General features: G+C 37.3%; 2 protein-coding genes across 6 annotated transcripts in view; both read left to right on the forward strand.

The window, feature by feature from the left end:
* Nucleotides 1–9,085, forward strand: part of INTS2 (integrator complex subunit 2) — a 52,529-nt gene extending 43,444 nt beyond the window's left edge. For 3 of the 5 annotated variants that reach the window (XM_038547962.1, XM_038547964.1, XM_038547963.1), the window contains exons 20-25: nucleotides 532–730; nucleotides 3,398–3,649; nucleotides 4,219–4,326; nucleotides 4,456–4,561; nucleotides 5,975–6,151; nucleotides 6,980–7,149. In XM_038547962.1, coding sequence (XP_038403890.1) covers nucleotides 532–730; nucleotides 3,398–3,649; nucleotides 4,219–4,326; nucleotides 4,456–4,561; nucleotides 5,975–6,151; nucleotides 6,980–7,149 — 1,012 coding nt within the window. Of the gene's footprint in view, nucleotides 1–531; nucleotides 731–3,397; nucleotides 3,650–4,218; nucleotides 4,327–4,455; nucleotides 4,562–5,974; nucleotides 6,152–6,979 lie in introns of all 5 variants that reach the window. The other 2 variants (XM_038547961.1, XM_038547965.1) reach the window with 2 other exon arrangements.
* A 1,455-nt stretch (nucleotides 9,086–10,540) lies between these two features.
* The window catches only part of BRIP1 (BRCA1 interacting protein C-terminal helicase 1), a 180,355-nt gene continuing 167,647 nt past the window's right edge, over nucleotides 10,541–23,248 (forward strand). Inside the window, exons 1-4 of the mRNA XM_038547960.1 lie at nucleotides 10,541–10,830; nucleotides 12,924–13,046; nucleotides 14,804–14,915; nucleotides 17,147–17,317. Coding sequence (XP_038403888.1) covers nucleotides 12,954–13,046; nucleotides 14,804–14,915; nucleotides 17,147–17,317 — 376 coding nt within the window. The 5' untranslated portion in view covers nucleotides 10,541–10,830; nucleotides 12,924–12,953. The remainder of the gene's footprint in view (nucleotides 10,831–12,923; nucleotides 13,047–14,803; nucleotides 14,916–17,146; nucleotides 17,318–23,248) is intronic.

The following is a 23,248-nucleotide window of genomic DNA, read 5'->3' on the forward strand; positions in this document are numbered from 1 at the left end:
CTCTTTGAGGACAGCTGCTTTGCAGGTTCCTACTTAAGAGATTTACTGGTAGTACTGCTCTTTTTGCAAAAGGGCATACGTTATATTTGATTTTAGTTGATGAGATGAAATAGATAATATTTAATATGTATTCAATATAATCAAAATATAGAGGATAGGATAAATCTATTAAACTTTTTAAATAAATATTTCAGTGTAGGGCAGCTTGGGTGGCTCAGCAGTTTAGCGCCTGCCTTCTGCCCAGGGCGTGATCCTGGAGTCCTGGGATTGAGTCCCACATTGGGCTCACTGCATGGAGCCTGCTTCTCCCTCTGCCTGTGTCTGCCTCTCTCGCTCTGTGTCTCTGCCTCTCTCGCTCTGTGTCTTTCATGAATAAATAAAATCTTAAAAAAATAAAATAAATATTTCAGTGTAATAAGAGTACTACAACTCTTTAGGTTTTTTAGGTACTATTCACCACTGATTGATCATATTCTGAGTAATTTATAAATTTATATTCTTTCTCATGTATTTTTCTTCTTTCTGTGTTAGATGCCCCCCACTGATGGATATCACTCTACACATGTTGAATGGCTATCTGCTTGCATCCAAAGCCTACCTTAGTGCTCATCTGAAGGAAACAGCAGAGCAAGATAGGCCTTCCCAGAATAATACAATAGGTTTAGTTGGGCAAACTGATGGCCCTGAAGTTACCAGAGAAGAATTGAAAAATGCATTGCTGGCTGCTCAGGTAATAAAATTAGCCAAGAGGGGATCCCTGGGTGGCGCAGCGGTTTGGCGCCTGCCTTTGGCCCAGGGCGCGATCCTGGAGACCCGGGATTGAATCCCACATCGGGCTCCCGGTGCATGGAGCCTGCTTCTCCCTCTGCCTGTGTCTCTGCCTCTCTCTCTCTCTCTCTCTCTCTCTCTGTGACTATCATAAATAAATAAAAATTAAAAAAAATAAAAATAAAAAAATAAAATTAGCCAAGAAAGGGCATGGGTTTCCTGTTAATATAATTAGTTAAATAGATGGGATATGATAGCCCTCTATGTACAACAGTGACATGTTGTGCATGTCTTTCATTACAGAATGTATTATAGTTGTTTCCTTTGCTTCTGAATATCAGATGGACTATATTACTAAAATTAGGAATAATCTTCATAATATTAGTTTAAGAGCCATTTAAATGAGATTTACATGTTAACAAAATATAAAACTTTTGTTTTTTTAAAATTGAAGGGTGGAGACAAACAGAACAAGTATATATATAATAAAATGTCAAGTAGTGGTAAATAGTATGACAATACAAGGAGTTGTTTTATATATAGAAAAGTTTTTAAAGATTTTATTTGACAGAGAGAGAGAGAGAGAACACAAGCTGAGGTTGCTGCAGGCAGAGGGAGAGGGAGAAGCAGGCTTCCTTCCTGGTGAGCAGGGAGCCAGATGTGAGGCTTTGATCCTCGGACCCTGAGATTGTGACCTGTGCTGAAGGCAGACGCTTAACTTACGGAGCCAGTCAGGGGCCCTTAGAAAAGTTTTAGAACAATGTAGGATTTTCCGAAGCCTTTAGTCATTTTTAAGTAAGTCAGGAGATGTGAGATGATTAAAAGTTAAGCAATTTGAGGTCTTCAAAGTAGAAATGTTTTCTTAGTTTGAAACATATCTTCTGAAATATTTTTACTGACAATAAGGGGAATTAGAGCAATAGTATAGGTCCACAATCCCTTATCTGTGATACAGAAATCAAATAAGCTATGAAAACTGAAGCACTTTTTCGGTAATTCAGTTGGCAGAAAGACCTGACTTGACGTGATCTCATTTTTGAGAAAACTTGACCTGAATTGATATGAGGCTATTTATGGCTTTATCTCACTTATTGTGAATGTTGTTTTACTGCAGAAATGTGAGTATATTTGACTGCACTGTGTGCTACCCTAGTCTCTCCTGGAGATATTATATAATATTACATTAAAAAGAATTCTGACTTCTAAAATTAATCTGGTCCTCAGAATTTCAGGTAACTAATTGAGGATCATACTAGTTACCATTTATATAATGCTTACTATGTGCTGAGTGCTCTTCTAAGTTCTTTATGTATATTAACTCATTTAATCTTTATAGCCAATCTGTTAGGCATGGAGTATTATCCATTTTGATAGATTAGGAAAATGAGACCTAGGGAGGTTAAGCCACTTGCTTAAGGCTACACATTAATAAGTGGCAGAGCTAGTATTCAAGCCTGGGTAGTCTCACACCAGAGTTTACAAACAAAAACACAACAAAACAATAACTCCAGACCAAAAACCCTTCAACCCAAGAATGATAATTATAAAATAAAACTTACTTTACTTTATAATCATTCGTAAAAACAGGTGAAATAATTATTTTCTTCTATTCCAGGCAGTGGCTGTCTTCCAGAGATACATGTCATATATTCTCTTTCTCTCTCTCTCTTTTTTTTTTTTTTTTTTTTACCTCTTCCTGCTAGTTAAAAATGATTCTAGCTCTCCTTTATATGTAGGGGCATCAAATGGATCACCCCTCAGGAAATTACTGTTCTATGAAATGACACTCAAGCTTATAGACTGAGCAACAGTGATTTGTACAGGGGGAATAGATGGTAAGGCAGACTTTCTTTGCAAAACCAGGGCCATAAAGAGCCCATCTTCAAATTAAAAGTGAAAAAGCTTTAGGAAGTGACTTTTAGGTATTAATTATTAACCACCATCTTCAGAGGAATTACTTAATTGGTGAGGAAAAACAACCAGTTGAGAAAAAGAGGGGAATACAGGATAGGATCTCGGAAAATGTAGGAATTTAAGAGGAAAGGAAGGAGATTTTGGTGGAAGTCATTTTTTGCTTAGGCCCTGTTTAGGATGTCACTTAATCAGAATACTCCTCTTCTAATTTTTTTTTTTTAATTTATTTATGATAGTCACAGAGAGAGAGAGAGAGAGAGAGGCAGAGACACAGGCAGAGGGAGAAGCAGGCTCCATGCACTGGGAGCCTGATGTGGGATTCGATCCCGGGTCTCCAGGATCACGCCCTGGGCCAAGGGCAGGCGCCAAACCGCTGCGCCACCCAGGGATCCCTTTTTTTTTTTTTTTTTTTTAATTTTTATTTATTTATGATAGTCACACAGAGAGAAAGAGAGAGAGGCAGAGACACAGGCAGAGGGAGAAGCAGGCTCCATGCACCGGGAGCCCGATGTGGGATTCGATCCCGGGTCTCCAGGATCACGCCCTGGGCCAAAGGCAGGCGCCAAACCGCTGCGCCACCCAGGGATCCCGGATCCCTTTTTTTTTAAAGAAACTGTTATTTTACCACTTTTGTTCATGTGAAAACAAGATTAGATTTGGTTTTCAAATAAAATTTTCAGAAAATTCTTAAATGCACTGTTCTGTTTGCTTGTAGGATAGTGCAGCTGTCCAGATTCTCTTGGAGATCTGCTTACCTACTGAAGAAGAGAAGGCAAGGGGTGTTAATCCAGACAGCTTGCTAAGGAATGTTCAAAGTGTTATTACTACCAGTGCTTCAAATAAGGGAATGGAGGAAGGAGAAGACAATTTGCTCTGTAACCTTCGAGAAGTTCAGTGCCTTATCTGTTGTCTCTTACACCAGATGTACATTGCTGATCCCAACATTGCTAAACTTGTTCACTTTCAGGTGTGTTTTCAAAGAACAATCTTTATATGGTTGAACTTTATATCTGAGAAGGAGAGTGGTTTGATTACTAAACTAATAGGGATCAGTTAGAAATCAGAGATCACTCAAACGTTCATGGTCCTTTGTGATATGGCCAAAAATCCAGAGTTTTTAATTTTTTTTTTTAAGATTTATTTATTTATTTATGATAGACATAGAGAGAGAGAGGGAGAGAGAGAGGGAGAGAGGCAGAGACACAGGAGGAGAGAGAAGCAGGCTCCATGCCGGGAGCCCGACGTGGGACTTGATCCCGGGACTCCAGGATTGCGCCCTGGGCCAAAGGCAGGCGCCAAACTGCCGAGCCACCCAGGGATCCCCAAGTTTTTAGGTTTTATTTCACACTAATAGGTTCAGATAATTTATTCTAGTGCACCAGAAGGGTCAAATGCCAGGATTTATTTAGGGCACTGTAGCCTTCTGAGCAACTTTTACATAAAGGAAGATAAATCTTCCTATGTATTTTTATCTGTATTTGACTTACAGGTCTTTTTTTTAATTTCTAACTTTTCCCCCCTTTCTTGTTGAGATAGGGTTATCCATGTGAACTTTTACCTCTGACCGTCGCAGGTATTCCATCTATGCACATTTGTCTGGATTTCATACCTGAGCTTATTGCACAGCCAGAACTTGAAAAACAGGTAATGAGCATTTTGGAGGTTTAGGAAAATTTTAATCTCCCTCCAGTCCTGCTAGTTATCAAACATTTAAAAAATTTTAATACTTAAGGATTCCTCAGAAACATGTAACATTTTGATTTTGTATTGCAGATATTTGCTATCCAGTTGCTTTCTCATTTGTGTATCCAGTATGCATTACCAAAGTCACTCAGTGTGGCTCGCTTAGCTGTGAATGTCATGGGAACTTTGCTAACAGGTGTGTGGTCAACCAACATCAATAACAAAGACTTCTAATGTAAAGTAGTACATATTTTTACTGAATTTAATAGTATGATGTTCTTGTGTTACCAGTAGTTTAATTTACACCGTCTTTTCAGTTATTCTTTTGAAAAATTTTTAATTACAAATGTGATTTATAGTGTAGAGGAGATGAATAGGTAGGCAAATTGTATCTTTCATTTTGTGAATGATTATATATAGATTTAAGTAAATATAATAAGTTTTCAGGGGCTCCTGGGTGGCTCAATTGGTTGATGTCAGACTCTTGATTTCGGCTAAGGTCAAGATCTTATGGTTGTGGAATCACACCCTGCACTGGGCTCTGTGCTCAGTGCAGAGTCTGCTTCAGATTTGATCCCCATTCCGGTTGGCCCCTTCCCCTGCTCACACATGTGCATGCTATCTTTCTGTCACTCTCTCTCTCTCTCTTTTTTAAAAAATATTTTATTTATTTATTCATGAGAGACACAGAGAGAGAGGCAGAGACACAGGCAGAGGGAGAAGCAGGCTCCATCCAGGGAGCCCGATGTGGGACTTGCACCGGAGTTCCGGGATCACGCCCTGAGCCAGAGGCAGATGCACTTAACTGCTGAGCCACCCAGGCGTCCCGTCTCTCTCTAAATAAATAAATAAAATCTTTAAAAAAAAAAAAAACTTTTACAAATGAAAATCAGGTCTGCTTTCTGAATGTAATTATATCAACAGAAAACAAATTATAATTTATTACAAAGGCTTAGAGTTCCAGAAAAATACAGTCATGATATATAAATAAGAGAAAAAAATATAGTTTCCTTAAGTTCTAAAACTAAACTAGTTTTAGATACTAGATGAATGTTTTAATCACTGTCTGGTTTGCAGAGTAAAATGGTATCAAACTAAACTATTTTAAAAGATATGTAATTAAAAAATATGTAATTCAGTCTTTTAAAGTTATGGCTTAGTTAATTTCATATTCTTTCTTAGTGGTCCCACAATACTTTGTTCATTTTTCTTTTCGTTTTTATTATTTTTAGTGGTTGGGAACTTAACTGCCTGAGTTCAATCCCAACTCCACTAGCTGGCTGTGTAGCCTTGAAAAGTTTCTTAATCTAAGGTTCATTTAGGGTTTTTCTCTATAAAAGAGGTATCATAATACTACTTTCCTCATTTATGAGGCTGTGAGAATTAAATAACATAATTCACTCATGGTGCTTGAGAATAAGAATTTACATGTTGGATGATGGCTGTCTACTAGATTATAAGCTCCCTGAAAGCAAGGATCAGACTTATCTTAGAAAATTTAGTAATCTGCACAGAGTGTGGTGCTTAGTTTTAATATGGCTATTATATTTAATAGGCCATATATGTTTAATTTATATTTGTAAAGTATTGTTTAACTTCTTTCCAACAGTTTTAACACAGGCTAAGCGGTATGCTTTTTTCATGCCAACTCTGCCAAGTTTGGTCTCTTTTTGTCGAGCATTTCCTCCACTGTATGAAGATATTATGTCTTTGCTGATCCAAATAGGGCAAGTCTGTGCCTCTGATGTTGCCACTCAGACAAGAGACATTGATCCAATTATTACACGTAAGTAGTAACTTATTTTCAAAGTTTTTTTTTTTTTTATGATAGTCACACAGAGAGAGAGAGAGAGAGAGAGGCAGAGACATAGACAGAGGGAGAAGCAGGCTCCATGCACTGGGAGCCCGACGTGGGATTCGATCCCGGGTCTCCAGGATCGCACCCTGGGCCAAAGGCAGGCGCTAAACCACTGCGCCACCCAGGGATCCCCTCTAAGTTGTTTTAATGTCAAACAAAAGGCCAAACTCCTTTCTAGATTCCTTGCATTATTTTTTTTATAATAAATTTATTTTTTATTGATGTTCAATTTACCAACAATACAGAATAACACCCAGTGCTCATCCCGTCAAGTGCCCCCCTCAGTGCCCGTCACCCAGTCACCCCCATCCTCCGCCCTCCTCCCCTTCTACCACCCCTAGTTCGTTTCCCAGATTTAGGAGTCTTTATGTTCTGTCTCCCTTTCTGATATTTCCCACACATTTCTTCTCCCTTCCCTTATATTCCCTTTCACTATTATTTATATTCCCCAAATGAATGAGAACATATAATGTTTGTCCTTCTCCGACTGACTTACTTCACTCAGCATAATACCCTCCAGTTCCATCCACGTTGAAGCAAATGGTGGGTATTTGTCGTTTCTAATGGCTAATATTCCATTGTATACATAAACCACATCTTCTTTATCCATTCATCTTTCGATGGACACCGAGGCTCCTTCCACAGTTTGGCTATTGTGGACATTGCTGCTATAAACATCAGAGTGCAGGTGTCCCGGCCTTTCATTGCATAGATTCCTTGCATTAATTAATTAATTTATTTTCCTTATGTTTTTAGGTCTTCAGCAAATAAAGGAGAAGCCAAGTGGATGGTCTGGTATCTGTAAAGATCCACTTTATAAAAATGGATCTGGGGACACTGGAAGTATGGATCCTGATGTACAGCTCTGTCACTGTATTGAAAGCACAATAATTGAAATAATAAACATGAGTGTTAGTGGAATTTAGAAAAAAGTAAAACAAAAAAATGAAGCTGTTTGCTGCATATACTCAATTTGAAACTGCATCTTATAACAACTCTAACCTGAATGGGAACAATAACGTCTTGAAATCATTAAACGATTCAGTTCAACATGAGTATAATTTAGAACTCTCTTAAGGATTATGCTTGCTTGTATTTGATTGGCACTTCTTTGGATCTACTTTTCTGGTATGTTTATACTGTAGCAGTGGAGTGTTTTTTGTTTTTTGTTTTTTGTTTTTTTTCTATTGGGAGCACATTTAAGAAACTCATTACTAGAAAATGAATTTGGCCTTGTTTAGCTTTCGCGATGAAGAAACAGTGCCATGCCTTTAATTTCTTATAAAGATCAATCTCTGGGTAGCCCTAGTGTTTAAGGTCAGCTAGTAACAGTGAGTGTGACAATGATGCAATGATGAAATGGAGAAAAAGGGAAGGGAGAATTCAGGAAAACTTAGGAGTTTAAATACCCAATAGAAATCACTAAAACTTGCAATGCAAGTAATAGTAATGTAAGGTAGAATTCTGCTTCTCTAGAAATAGTATTGACAAGACTTTAAAAAAGGCAGATGGCTTTTTGTAAATGATTTCCATGGAATTACAGATGAGAATTTTAAGATTTTACATATTTGCTTCAATTTTTACTAATATGGAGACATATGTTTAAAGAGATATTTGAATAATTTGAAATTTTAAGATACTAATTTAAAAGTGTTTACAGAAACATCTTTGTGCAGAGAAGAATCTGAAAGGAGATCTCATTTAATTTTTTTTATAAGATTTATTTTTATAATGTTTTACGGACTTACCTAATGGTCAGTCGGCGGGGGGGGAATACATTGGTATCTAATTAAAGTTTAGAGCAGCGAAACAGGCTAGATTAAAGAGCCCTTGGTGTGCTATCAGGATTATAATTCACATCATAATTTTAGAAGATCTCTGAGTAAGAAAATATATATATAGTGTTTGGACCTCAGGAAAAATTTAAAAGTATGTAATGTACCATGTTGAAGGATTTTGCATTTGTCTGTTAGTAACTTCCATTGATTAGGTAGATGCATTCAGGTAACTCATAATCCTAATTTTTTTCCTTAGTTAAATATCCAATGTAGAAGTTATTTCTCATTGCTTTCTGAGATAATGCCTGAGTGATACACACTCCTCACAACCACTGCCCCAGTCCCCTACCTTGAAACAGACCTCTTCACTTGTAAAAGAAATTAGGTAGGCTAATAAGAAAGTGTGATTTTTAAGAAAAGAAATTTAACTTCAGTCTTCTCACTACATTATAGGCACATGTCAGTTTCCTCCTTTGTAAAACTTGATTACTACTGGCCCTACCTCATAAGGGTATTATATAAGAATTAATTTGTAACTGTTTCAAATCATGAAGTACACAGTATCCTAGATGATAGACTATTTATAACTTTTATTAGATGCTTAATGTTCAAGTAAGTAATTTTGATGCAAAAAGTAAAAGCATACACTTAAAAAATACCATAAGAATTTTCATATTTTTAAACAAGGCAGTTTTATAAGTCTTTTAAGATTAAATACAACTGCTCCTGTTTTGTTTAGTTTAGTTTTTAAACTGAGGCTTTGAAATATTTTGTGTGAGTAGGTAATCTATAGGAGTTCAGAAAAGGTTGAAATATGTTTTCTAACTAAATGCAGTGCACATTCCTGGATCACTTTTCAAAGACTGGTCAAAACCTGCTGTGTTAAAATAACATATGCTGTTTTTCATCAGATTTGTTGATGATGTAAATAAATGTGTAAATATATTAGTAAATGTTAATATTCATGTATTTTAAGTTAAGGTTCTAAGATTTGTCACAATGTGATTTTTTTTATTCAAGTGAAAGATGTGTGCAGCTATTTTGAATATTGGTTTATAAACATTCATATTCTTTATCAAATGAACTTGTGGTTTTTTGTGTTTCATTTCACTGCTGCTGACTTGAAAGGGACATTTTGAGGGACTGGAGTCCAGGACTCTCTGGCTCCAGAATCTATGTGTGTCCCTCTTCTATTATGCCATGTACATCAAATGACAATACAAGGTTAGAGTCGGTTGAGAGCCTTACGAATTTAGGAGAGGAAAATCAGAATAGTTTCCCTGGAGCAGTAACTTAAAAGATTAGATATTTTAAATATGTGTAAATGCAGAATAACAATTTGAAGGTATTTTTACAGTCTTATTTTTATAAATTATCCCTCAACTGTCTTAACAGTAAGTTATGTTTTTTGGTACTTTCTCTTCATCTTTGCTTATACACACATATTGTCACATAATGGAATTTACAGTACCCAGTTAGAGTCTGCTTTTTTTTCATTTACTTTTATATGGTATTGTTTTTTGCAAGTTGTTTACTTTTTTATAATTATGGTTTATAGCAATTTATCTTTATAATTATTTTATTTGCTTCATGATGATTGAATTGATATAGCCATCTCCCTATTACTATACTGGGAAGTTTGTGATTTTTTTTTCAGTATTACAATAGGCATCGTTATCAAATTGAAGCATTATTTTTCTTTCTTTTAGATTACTTATTTAGGATAAATTTCTGAGTCTGAGATGACTGAAGGGCAGAATTTATTTTTAGACTAAGTTTTGGCGTTTGGGGACTAGTAAAAGTGAAAGTGAGGCAAACAAATCAGCTCGCCTCCTGCTGCTCCCTCCTGCCACACACCTCACTCTCAAACCAGTTTCTCGAATTTGTGAAAATGTCTCAGGTTTTGCTTTTGGGGGCACTAGTATTTTAGCCAAGTTTAGGCTATACAGAACTCTTTAAAAATAACAATTCAGAGAGATTAACCTAATTTTGAGAAAATTTAAGTGTACTTCTTAGCAAAGGAGAATAAACTGGTCTCGGGAGGGACAGAAGGTGGATGAGCCTTAATAGAGGTAGAAGTTACCTGGTGCTGGAAGACCTTGCGAGCGTTTGTCTGGTTTAATTTGGTACCTGAGGATGCCTTGAATATTATGAAATCTTGTCATCGAATCTTTTCGCCTGGTTTGGCTCAGTCTCGCAATTCCCGCCTCCATCTTTCCGATAGCGTGGCTACTAGTGAAGTTCGAATTTGAATTGCGTGGCACCGATGAATGCTCGGAGAACTCAGCAAGGCTTAGAGGTGTTTCCTTTCTGTCTACAGCTTTTAAGGCTAGAGACTTCGAGTTTCCAAGAAATCTTTGCACGACTTACCGGTTTCAAAAAGTCCAACGGAGAACTCTTTTCCTTTAAATCCCCCAAATTTGGGAGAGTCCTTCCCTCTTCTGTCGCTCGCCTTCCGGTGCCGCCAAGTGCCCTGGGTCCGTTCATCTTGCGGAGGCTTCCATTGGATGTCAGAGTTCTCGCCCCCTAACCTTGCACCGGGATTGGCTACTTGAATCCTGATCGAGGCGGGTGATTGGTTGTCTGGGCTCATCCGGCGATTGGATGCCGGGAGTCGAGGGGGCGGGAGGCGGGAATTCGTCTGGGAGAGCCTTGTAGAGCGGACTCCTGCGAGCTGGAGCGGAAAGCCGAAGCCTCCCGCGGCCCGCTGAGGAAGGGAGAGAGGCGTGTGACCCTTTGCCAGCGCTCTGCTGTACTTGCGGATATCTGTTTCCTTTTCTCCCGTGAGTCGGAGCCCAGTCAGTGGTGCTTCAGTTTTCCTCAGGACAGGCAAGTTTGTCTCCCGTGCGGGGGGAGAGCGCGAAGCCTGCCGGCGGAGTGCTTTCTGCTTTCACCCAAACTCCTCGCCGGCCGGTCGGGGTTGGCTGGATCACCAGGGCCTCTGGGATCTCACCGGGCTGCGGGAGGAGGAGGGAGCCTGTCCTCCCCTCCCGGGAGCCCAGGCCTGTTAGGATAGACGGCGGCCCGCGCTCACTCTTGGCGGCAGGGGGCGACGGCGGGAGGCGGATAGTTGTGTATTTTGGGTTTTGTTTGCTTTATTCCATGTACGGGGGAAGCTACCCCTTTTGAGATGCCTGTTGCCACAACTGGGGCGGGGGATGGATTGATTTCGAGGTTCTATCTGAGTAACTAGGCCAGCGCTGAGCTGTTAGTTCAGATTAAAGGGTTGGGTTCCCCCAAATCTCATTCTCAGAGCTGCACAGAAGTAAAAAATACTACAACTGGAAAATACCTTAGAGTAGTGGTCCTTTTGGAGCACATAGGCCATGGTTAAGGTTTTACTGGCTCTCTAATCTTTTGCGTTGCTATTTCAACCATCCCTCCATCCCCAGATTGAGTCTACTAAATTTTTTCACTATTACAAAGTGCTATCAATGTATATATATCACCCCCCCCCCCCTTTGAGTTATTTCTTTATGTATTTCTGGGAATGAGAAATTTATGGACTCTCTTTTCAGAAAAAAAAATGCAGTCGTGCGCAGAAACTTCTGTATGCAATAGCAAGAGATCAGTTTCTGAATTTAATCTATTTTATTTTTTTAAAATAAATTTTTATTTATGATAGTCACACTGAGAGAGGGAGAGAGAGAGAGAGAGAGAGAGAGAGAGAGGCAGAGACACAGGCAGAGGGAGAAGCAGGCTCCATGCACCGGGAGCCCGACGTGGGATTCGATCCTGGGTCTCCAGGATCGCGCCCTGGGCCCAAGGCAGGCGCCAAACCGCTGTGCCACCCAGGGATCCCTGAATTTAATCTATTTTAGATTAAGAAAAGGTGGTTTAGAAAGAGGGAGATTAAAGTAGATCACTTCTGTTTTAGATACTAGAGTCTGTGCACATTTCTGTCCATTATGTTATTTTTTATTCTATTATTATTATTTTCAAAGGTTTTATTTATTTGAGAGAGAGAGAGCAAGAGAGCACAAGTAGGGGTAGCGGGAGAGGGAGAAGCAGCAGTTGGGGCTCCATCCCAGGATCCTGGGATCATGACCTGACCTGAAGGCAGACACTTAACCAACTGAGCCACCTAGGCACCCCTCTATATTATTATTTTTTAAAGATTTTATTTATTTGAGAAAAAAAGATTTTATTTATTTGAGAGAGAATGAGCATGCGCAGAGGGAGAGGCAGAGGGACAAGCAGAGTCCCAGCTGACAAAGAGAGTCCCTGTGGGGCTAGATCCCAGGACCCTGAGATCTTGAACTGAGGTGAAGTGTGAAGCTTAGTGACTGAACCATCCAGGTGCCACAGGGTGCCTTAAGTACATGTAGTGTACAGACATTGTTATTTAATTTTGAACTCCGTGTCTGGCTAATTCTTGTGAAAACCCTATCAAATGAGTAGTATTATCTACATTTCACAGATGAAGAAATTAGCTCTGAGAGGTTAAGTGACTCACACAGAAAAATTCAAATTTAGATGTGCTTTAGTCCAAACTCACCTTTCCATTATACCCCCCTGACCCTTAAATACGAATTATTGGGAGCCTACTAAGTGTCAAGGCATTTTCTCTTTCACAACAGTTTAAGTTAGGAGTTACTACAAATAAGGATCTTAGTCTAGAGAAGTGAAGAGACATGATCAAGGTAACATATCTGAGTTGTTTTCAGAACCTGGTCTAGAGTTATATTTTCTAACTCCTAGTCCACAGCTTTGGCATGGCAGTGATACAAATCCATACTTGTCAGATTCCAAGACATCCACTGTCATTTATAAGACTAGGACATTCTTTTACTTCCCCATTTGTTTTGTTTAAACATTTATTCCAATTTTTATTTCCAGACATCTGTTCTAGTGTTGGATATCTGTTTTTTTTTTTTTTTTGAATGACATTGTTTCAATATTGATTTTCATTTCTGTTGCAGTTACGAATCTGAAGTAAATAGTAAAGCATAATGTCTTCATTGTGGTCTGAATATACAATTGGTGGGGTGAAGATTACCTTTCCTTATAAAGCTTACCCATCACAGCTTGCTATGATGAATTCTGTAAGTATCTTTTAATAGTTAATTTTTTAGTAAGATAGGTGCTTACAATTCATGAGACTGTTCATTTTTTTAGATGGTAAATGGATTGAAAATATTTGCCAGTTTCATTGAAAAACATCTAGCCTTAAAAAGAAAAAAAGAACATCTAGCCTTTGGAAAAGTAGTACTGATCACTGCTAAACTGTATATTTCATGGTTATAATGGAGACAAAGAGAACATTCTGAAAAACATTCTTATTCCCCCCCCTTTTTTTTTAAAGATTTTATTTATTTATTCATGAGAGACACACAGAGAGAGGCAGAGACATAGGCAGAGGGAGAAGCAGACTCATCACAGAGAGCCCAATGTGAGACCTGATCCTGGGTCTCCAGGATCACACCCTGGGCCAGAGGCGGCGCCAAACCGACAAGCCACCCTGGCTGCCCTGAGAAACATTCTTAGCTCAGTTGGAACTTGTATTTACTTTGCAGAATAACTGTCTTTTTTTTTTTTTTTTTTTTTGTTAGAGAGAGACAGCAGAGCAGGGGGGTAAGGGTAGAGGGAGAAACAGACTCCCCACAGAGCAGGGAGCCCAACTCCAGCTTATCCTAGGACTTGAGGATCATTATCCCAGGCAAAGGCAGACACTTTATTGACTGAGCCACCCAGGCACCCCAGAATTACTGCTTTCTACAAAATATTTGCTATTACACAGAACATACTGTTTAGTATATTTCTCATCATAATTTTTTGAGATAGTTGTCATATAGCAAATTAATATAAAAACTTAAGTAAATCAAATTTCCAACTTTGTTAAATCTGAATATTTTATATTTACTTTATACCTTGTTTGTGAGCAATAGAATATTACTTCACACATTTTTAAATGTTGAATAATGACATGATACTTTACTTACCTGCAGAAGTTGACGTATTTTTTTTTTTTGCTTAATATTATTAAGATGTAGGCCTGTTGATTGTTAATCCATTTTACTTGCTGTATAGTATTACATTATATGAATATATCAGAATTTTTTTGTCCATTTTCCTTTTAATAGACTTAAGTTGTTTACATTCTTTTTTTAGTTGTTTACATTCTTTAGCAATTATAAACAATGCTGCTATGAACTTTAAAAAAAAAAAGATTTTATTTTATCTATTCATGAGAGACAGAGAGAGAGAGAGAGAGACATAGGCAAAGGGAGAAGCAGCCTCCATGAAGGGAGCCTGATGTGGGACTCGATCCCAGGACTCCAGGATCACCTGAGCCGAAGTCGGATGCTTAATCGCTGAGCCACCCAGGCATCCCTGCTATGAACTTTCTTATACAGGTTTCCTTGTGTTCATGTGGGAAAAGTTTGGGGTATATACATAAGACTGGACTTGCTGGAGTTGGGTATCTTCAACTTTACTAGGAATTGTTAATTTCTTTACAGAGTGATTAACAATTTACACTCCCATGAGCAGTATCCTCCATTAAGTTTTCATCAAAGGTACTTATGTGCTATATTCTAGTTTTATAACATGATTCAGCAACAAACTGCTTCTCTTCACTTCTTTTTTGCTTGATATGTTTTTAAGGCCATAATAATTTTAGGGAGAGGTATAAAGAAATAAAGTCTAGGGTTAAGTAAGTATCGGTTCTCCCTCCTGCTATTGCTGTGTTCGTGGAAGTGCATTCTTACTTCTCATTGTTATTGTATTTATATCTGATGGAGAGAGATCCTAATGAAGTAAATTGTTTATTGATTTTTTTTTATTGTTTTTGTGTCCATAGATTGTCAGAGGATTAAACAGTAAGCAACATTGTTTGTTGGAGAGTCCTACAGGAAGTGGGAAAAGCTTAGCCTTACTTTGTTCTACTTTAGCATGGCAACAGTCTGTTAGTGGTAAGTAGTTGGTTGATATCTTCAGGTTCTTTATTGGGAACAGAAAAAGATATTTTAATAAAGTACTTTTTATCCAGAATGACTCAACCATATTCTAGCAAATTTAAGTACATATTGTTTTTTAAATATTTCTTTATAAGTTATATATATTCTTTAAAATTTTTTTCTTAAGATTTTGATTATTTACTTATTTATTTTAGAGAGAGCTAACAAGATAGAGCACAAGTAGGGGGAGTGGCAGAGGGAGAAACAGGTTTCCCGCTTGAGCAGGGAGCCTTTCAGCAGAGCTCAATCTTAGGATCCTGAGATCCTGACTTGAGCCAAAGACAGATGCTTGACACACCACCACTCAGGTTCCCCAAGTTACATATCTTCCAAAAGAATTTTAACAGAGCAAAATATGTTCAGTTAATTCTAAAACAGTTTTGAACATAATATAGTCTTTTATTTGATGAATTAGAGTATATATAAGAATCTTGGAGTGCTTACTTATCATTATGAAAATGATTATGATAATTTGTATGTAAAAGATATGAGATGAGGCTGTCGTGATGCTAGTAATTGCTTTGAGTACATTGTTTAATATATTTGCTTATCTATCCCTTCCTCACAACATTAGACCATGGAATATGTAAAGAAAACATTCTAATTGATTTTTCTATTTGTTTGGATGCCAGATAAACAAAAGTTTATTGTAATATTGTTTTCATAAACATGTATTATTTTCCATTACTTTTATTTTATTTGCTAACAAAGGCCTAGTAACATTGACTTTTATGAAAGACTAGCTAATATACATAATGAGTCTGAAATACAGTTTTGGATATGTTTTAGTTACATAATTAGATGGGGATTTGACCTAAAGTACTAGGAAAATTTAAAGTTAACCACAGCGTATGTAGGTATGTATAAATATATTTTCTTCTGTGTGTGTGTGTGTGTGTGTGTGTGTATATAGTATCCCATTATATGAATATACCATATATATATATATATTTTTTAAAAGATTTATTTATTTATGATAGACATAGAGACAGAGAGAGGCAGAGACACAGGAGGAGGGAGAAGCAGGCCCATGCCGGGAGCCTGATGTGGGACTCGATCCCGGGACTCCAAGATCGCGCCCTGGGCCAAAGGCAGATGCTAAACTGCTGAGCCACCCAGGGATCCCCCATATATATATGTTTTTAAAAGGAAATGTGCGTGTAGCCCGGGTGGCTCAGCGGTTTAGCACCGCCTTCAGCCCAGGGCGTGATCCTGGAGACCCGGGATCGAGTCCCATGTTGGCTCCCTGCATGGAGCCTGCTTCTCCCTCTGCCTGTGTCTCTGCCTCTCCCTCTCTCTCTCTTTCTCTTTGTGTGTCTCATAAATAAATAAATAAAATCTTTAAAAATAAATAAATAAAATGGGATAATCTGTTAATAACTTAAAATTTTAATGAGAGACTGAAAATTAGAATTATTATTTATGTAGTACAGATGGGAAAATAATGTCAGTACTGTTCATAGAAAATAAATTAATTATTCACCTTTTTTTAGTATCTCTGAACTGTATTTATACATGTAGGCAGTCACTTCTTGGCCTTTTGGGTGAGTAAGATCAAATGTAGTATACATGTAGGCACACAATGTAAACCTATTCTTATTATGTATTCTGTTTATTAAAAATTACTTGTTTTATTTAATTTGAATATTGATCTTAAAATATATTTTGATACATGTATCAGAACTGATACATCATGAAACATGTTTCTATTTGAAATAGATGTATAAAGTGGGAATGATTTAACCCTTATGTATTTACACTATTTACTATATTGGGCTTTCAGTTTCTTCAGGGAAATAGCAGTAATTAAGAATATCCTTTAGGTCTTTATTTTAATCTTCCCTACTTGATATTTTCATAAATGTCAGTATAAATGAATACCTGAATAGTTAACATTATTAATCTTTGACTATTAATTTTTATAAATTATGTAAATTGATGATAACTTCTCTTTATATATTTCTGTCATTAAGTGTCTCTCTCTTGTTGTAATTTGATGTTGGAGATAAGGTGACTAACTTGCCCAGATCTGCCACTTGCTTTTCTAAGTTTAGCACTGAAAATCTTATATCTTAGAAAACCCCCCAGTGTTGAGCAAATTGGATGGTTGCTTTCCCCAGTTGCAGAGGAAGATAAATGTTTTTTAAATGAGAAATATGACAACTTGAGATTCTTTCATTTTTTAGGGAAGCTAGTGGATGAAAGCTTAAGTAAAACTGAAGTATCATCGTCATGTTGTTGTGCATGCCATTCAAAGAATTTTACAAACATTGACTTAAACCAAGGAACTTCACATCATTTCAACAGTCCGAGTACACCACCTTCTGAAAGATATGACACTTCATCAACTTGTCAAGGTAGTTTATATTTTGCTTGGCTCTGTTGGTATCTGTAGTAGTCTTAAGTATTGCCGTTGTGAGACTTAATTAAGATAAATTTGTTTAGCCTGACTATGTATCTCCACCTAATTTCTCTGGAATTATTTTTATTTATTTATTTATCTATCTATCTATCTATTTATTTATTTATTTATTGGAATTATTTTTAGATAACACATAGAATAGTTAGATATCCTTGGACTATTTTATTCTTGTCTTGATTTATAATTTATTTTGACATTTTGCTAGCTTAAATTTTTTTGAAGAGGGTAATGCACAATAAATGATATTTAGAAATTGATCTTATTTGTAGGCAGTATTATTAATTATATGTTAGGATTTTGGGGAGGTGCCTGATTGGCTCAGCTGGCTGGGTGTCCGACTCTTGGTTTCTGCTTAGGTAGTGATATCAGGGTTGTGGGATTGAACCTCTTGTCAGGCACTGTGCTAGATGGGGAGACTGCTTGGGATTCTCTCTCCTTTCCCTCTTCCCCTTCCTCTACTTGCATATGCCCACATTCTCTCTCTCTCTCTCTCAAATAAAATCTTAAAAAAAATTATATGTTAAAATTTTTTAAAACATACCGGTTTGTAAGACAAAATGTAATTTGTTTCATTTATTCATCATTATGAGTTTGCTGGAACTTCTGAGGCCAATAAATCTTATATGAGGCTTTTTTAGAAAATATACATTAGCTTTTTAAATTAAAGTATAGCTGACACATTACATTACTTACATTAGTTTCAGATGTACAGCATAGTGATTCAACAAGTCTACACATTATTCTGTACTCACCACAAGTGTCTCTACCGTACATCACCTTAATGCTATTACAGTGCCATTGACTATATTCCCTATGCTGTACCTTTTATCTCTGTTCATCTCTGTTTTTATCTCTGTGACTTACTCATTCTGTTCCTGGAAGCCTGTATCTTCTACTTCTCTCTGGCAACCATCAGTTTGTTCTCTGTATTTTGGGTCTATTTCTGCTTTTTGTTTATTCATTTGTTTTTTAGATTCCCCACATAAGTGAAATCATGTAGTATTTGTCTTTCACTGACTTATTTCACTTAACATAATACCCTCTAGGTCCATCCATGTTGTCACAAATGGCAAGAATTCATCCTTTTTTATGGCTGAATAGAGAATCAGGGATATTTTAAATATGATCCTTAAGTAGTTCTTACTATATTTATTTAAGAGAAATACACTTAGAATATCCAAGATTATTAATTTTAAAAAATATTTCTTTATCTTTGAGTATATGGAAAGGATTAACCATTATTTACCTAAGCCAAAAACCTAGGACATGGGCAGCTCCGGTGGCTCAGTGGTTTAGCGCCGCCTTCTGCCCGGGGTGTGATTCTGGAGACCTGGGATCAAGTCCCACGTCGGGCTCCCTGCGTGGAGCCTGCTTCTCCCTCTGCCTGTGTCTCTGCTTCTCTCTCTGTGTGTCTCTCATAAATAAATAAATAAAATCTTTAAAAAAACAAAAACAAAAAAACTTAGGACATGTCCTGTATGCTTTGTTCTTCCTTATTTCTCCATGCAAACCTCCACCTCCATTGATACCTCCTTAGTCCAAAGTGCCATCTCTTGTTCAGAGCATGTAATAACTTCTTTTCCTGCTTTTACCATCTGTTAATCACTGGCAGGAACAAAAGGGGTTGCCATGAATGACTTAAGTCTAAATAGTTTCTACTTTTTTTTTTTTAAGACTTTATTTATTTATTTGAGATATAGTGAGTGGGGGAGGAGCAAGGGGAGAGGAGAGAATCTAAAGCAGACTCCCTGCTTAGCATGGAGCCCCACGTGGGCTGAAATCAAGAGTCAGACACTAATTGACTGAGCCACCCAGGTGCCCCTAAATAGTATCCACTTCTAAAATCAAGGTTGGAGTTACCTACCTTTAAAAGACATGACTGTGTGTGGAGGAGGGTAGCTGCTTGAACTGAAGTATGATTCTGTTAAGAATGAGGAAGAAATGGTTGAATACATGCTGGGGAGGTGGCCAGTAGTGTTGTCTATACTGTTTTGACCCTTAGTCCTTTTGGTTTTCTTTCTGTTCCTTAAGAGGGTCATGTTTTCTCTTGCCTCAGCACCTTTGCTTATTTTAGTGTTTCTTCTGAGAAAAGTCCCATCTTCATTTTGTTATCCTGCATTTCCTTTAGGTCTCAGCTTAAATGTCGTTTCCTTGATGGAGCCATACTGACCTTTCTATCAGACTAGATTTGGTTTCCCTATTATATTTTGTCCTCTTATTGTGTACCTCTCCTTCTCATAGCACTTGTCACAGTTTGTATCTTCCATATGTCTGTGTACATCATTTATCAAGCTCTGCTTCCTATAGCAGACTATATACACCGTGAGGTCAGGGACCATGTCAGTTTGCTTATCGTCATATCTTTAGTACCTAGCAGAGTGCCTGGCATATGGTAGGTGCTAGAAAAATATTTATTGTATGAATGAATGGAACTGACTTTTAGATAATTATAAGAATCCTGGTTTATGTTTATACACAATCTGTAGTTTTTCAAAGATTTTATTTATTTATTTGAGAGAGAGAATGAGCATAAGCAGGTGGAGTGACAGAGGGAGAAGGAGAAGCAGGCTCCCGACCCAGCAGGGAGCCTGATGCATGGCTTGATCTCAGGACCCTGGGATTATGACCTTAGTTGAAGGCGGATGCTTAACCGACTGAGCCACCCAGACACCCCTACCACCTGTATTTTTTTTAAATTTTATTTAAAAATTTATTTTTAAATTAGCCACCATTTATTGAAAAAGTGCAGAGAGAGAAGCAGGCTCCCTGCAGGGAGCCTGATGTGGGACTTGATCCCAGGACCCCAGGATCATGCCCTGAGCCAAAGACAGATGCTCAACCACGGAGCCACCCAGGCCTCCCCACCACCTGTATTTTTTAAAGAACAGCCTTATTGAAATATACTTGACATAACTATATATATAAATGATACACTTTGGTAAGTTTTGACATAGATGTACCTCCATTAAACTTTGACCAGCATCAAGATAGTGAACATGTCCATCAAGTTTTCTCATGCTCCTTTGTTATCCCTCCTTCCCAGCCTTCCATGACTAACAACCACTGATTTGCTGTCATTGTAGTTTGCATTAGTTTGCATTTTTTTAGAGTTTATTTAAATGGAATCATAGTTTATACACTTATTTTGTCTAGCTTCTTTCACTTATTTCTTTTGAAATTTATCCATGCTGCTGCATGTATCAACAGTTGTTCCTTTTTTTTTTATTTAAACAATTTTATTTTATTATTTTTAAAGATTTTATTCATCCATTCATCAGAGACAGAGACAGAGAGAGAGGGAGGCAGAGACACAGGCAGAGGGAGAAGCAGGCTCCACGCAGGGAGCCTGACATGGGACTCAATCCCGGGTCTCCAGGATCAGGCCCTGGACTAAAGGCAGCACTAAACCGCTGAGCCACCGGGGCTGCCCAGTTTGTTCCTTTTTATTGTTGAGTAATATTCTATTGTATGGTTATACTACAAATTGTTTATCCAGTCACCTATTGGTATATTTGAGTTGTTCCTAGTTTTAAGCTGTTATTTATAAAGTTAATGTGAATATCTGTGTGTAAGTCTTTGTTATGGGCATGTGCTTTCATTTTTTTAGGGTAATTACCTAGAAATGAAATGACTAGATCACTTATGTGTAACTTCTTAAAACTTCCAAACTGTTTCCCAAAGTGGTTTTATCATTTTGCATTCCCACTAACAGTGGTTGGGAATTCCCATTTCTTTACATCCTTGTCAATACTTGTATGGTCAGGCTTTTTTACCATTCTAAAAGGTACGTAGTGGTATCTCATTGTGGTTTTAATTTGCATTTCCCTAATCATTTATGACATTTGAACATCTTTTCATAATGCTTCTTAGCTATGTGTATCTTTGATGAAATTCCTGTTCACATTTCTGGTTTTTTTTTTTATTGTTAAGTTTTGAGAATTCTGTGTATATTTTGAGTATAGACTTTTTAACCAGGTATGGTTTTAGCTTTTACTTAGTTTAAGATCTATTTCAAGTTAAATTTTGTATATCATGTGAGGTAGAGATCCAAGTTCATTTATTTTGCATGTGGATATCTAATTGTTTGGCACCATTTATTGAAAAAGTGATTTTAACCACTGCTTTGCCTTTGTGCCTTTGTAAAAATCAGTTGTCAATATATATGCAGCCTGCATTTTAATGTGATTGTGAGTTAAAGTTATTTAGAATAGTCTCTTGAAGAATCAGATGGGATCAGGGTTGTATTCTGATACTCTATACTTTTTAAGTAAGTTCTTTAATGTGATACAACCTAAATACAGAAAAATATGCAGATAGTAAATGTATAAGCTTGATGAATTTTTGCAGAGTAAACACAATCCTGTAACTACACCCTAGAGAAAAAACATAGAACATTACTTACAACATAGCAGCTCTCCCTAATTGCTATCCTCCCTTCTGTCACAATTGATAATTTTTACTTCTTTATAGGAATGGAATTATATATGCACTCTTGCACATTGTACTGTCTGCTTTTGCTTAATGTTGTATTTCTGAGATTCATTGATGTTACTACATATAGTAGTAGTTTTGTAAATTACTTCTATAGTTTATTATTTGTTTTACAGTTGTTAGACATATGAGTGGTTTTTACTTTTGGTTATTAATGCTATTATGAATATTCTTGTTCATTCTAGTGCAAATGGATATTTTTTATTATATATATATATATATATATATATACACCTAGAAATGAGATTCCTGGTCAAAGTGTGTGTTTATGTTCAACTATAATAGATACCACTAACATTTTCCAAAGTGGTTGAACCAGTTTATTTTCCTTGCTACCCTACATCTCGCAGTATTCGGACACAGGTCTTGATCCCACAACCTGAGATCATGACCTGAGCCAAAATCAAGAGTTGGTTGCCCGACTTAGTCACCCAGATGCCCCTGGAATATAGTGGTGTTTAAACTATGTTCCTGGGATCCCTGGGTGGCTCAGCGGTTTGGCGCCTGCCTTTGGCCTGGGGCGCAATCCTGGAGTCCCAGGATCGAGTCCCACATCGGGCTCCCTGCATGGAGCCTGCTTCTCCCTCCTCCTGTGTCTCTGCCCACCCCCCCTCCCCCCCCATAAATAAATAAATAAATCTTAAAAAAAAAATAAACTATGTTCCTAAGAGTCATAGGAAAAAACATGGCTTGTAAGGCAAGGGTACAATAAGTCAGGAAATTCTAAGTCTTTTATTCTATTCTGGAAATTTTAAGCAATTTCTTTTGTTTTTAAGATTTTATTTATTTGACAGAACACAAGCAGGGGAAGTGGCAGGCAGAGAGAAAGGGAGAAGCAGTAGGGAGCCCATGCAATGCGGGGCTCCATCCCAGGATCATGACCTGAACTGAAGGCAGACACTTAACCGACTGAGCCATCCAGGCACTTCTTAAGCAATATTATCTATAAAAAATATAGTCCACCAAGAAAAAGTTTGAAAATGAATGCTGTGTGGCATAGATTTACTTCTGTGTTTTTACAGGCTTAGTTTTTGAAAATACTATTGGACCTGCTTATAGGGCTTTCTTCTCTAATAGCCTATAAATCTTTTAAAGCCAGAGGCTGTTTCTTTTTCATTGTTATCCATAGTGTCTGGAATTGTATGGACTCAGTAAAATAAATGCTTGTTAAATGAATTCAAGCCCTGGGAATGGAGGGAATGTATAGAGAAGAGCTGAGAGGAAGGAAGGTACTTTTAAGAACACTTACATTTAGGGAAAATGAAAAACCAATGTGTAGGAGCAGTTATGAATAGTGTTACAGAAAATAAGGAAAAAGGAAGTATGTTTTTGTATTTTAAGAAGACAGTGCTATTTCACTGTATCCCTAGAGGTT

Source organism: Canis lupus, chromosome 9, assembly GCF_011100685.1.
Source record: "Canis lupus familiaris isolate Mischka breed German Shepherd chromosome 9, alternate assembly UU_Cfam_GSD_1.0, whole genome shotgun sequence".
Classification (NCBI taxonomy): domain Eukaryota; kingdom Metazoa; phylum Chordata; class Mammalia; order Carnivora; family Canidae; genus Canis; species Canis lupus.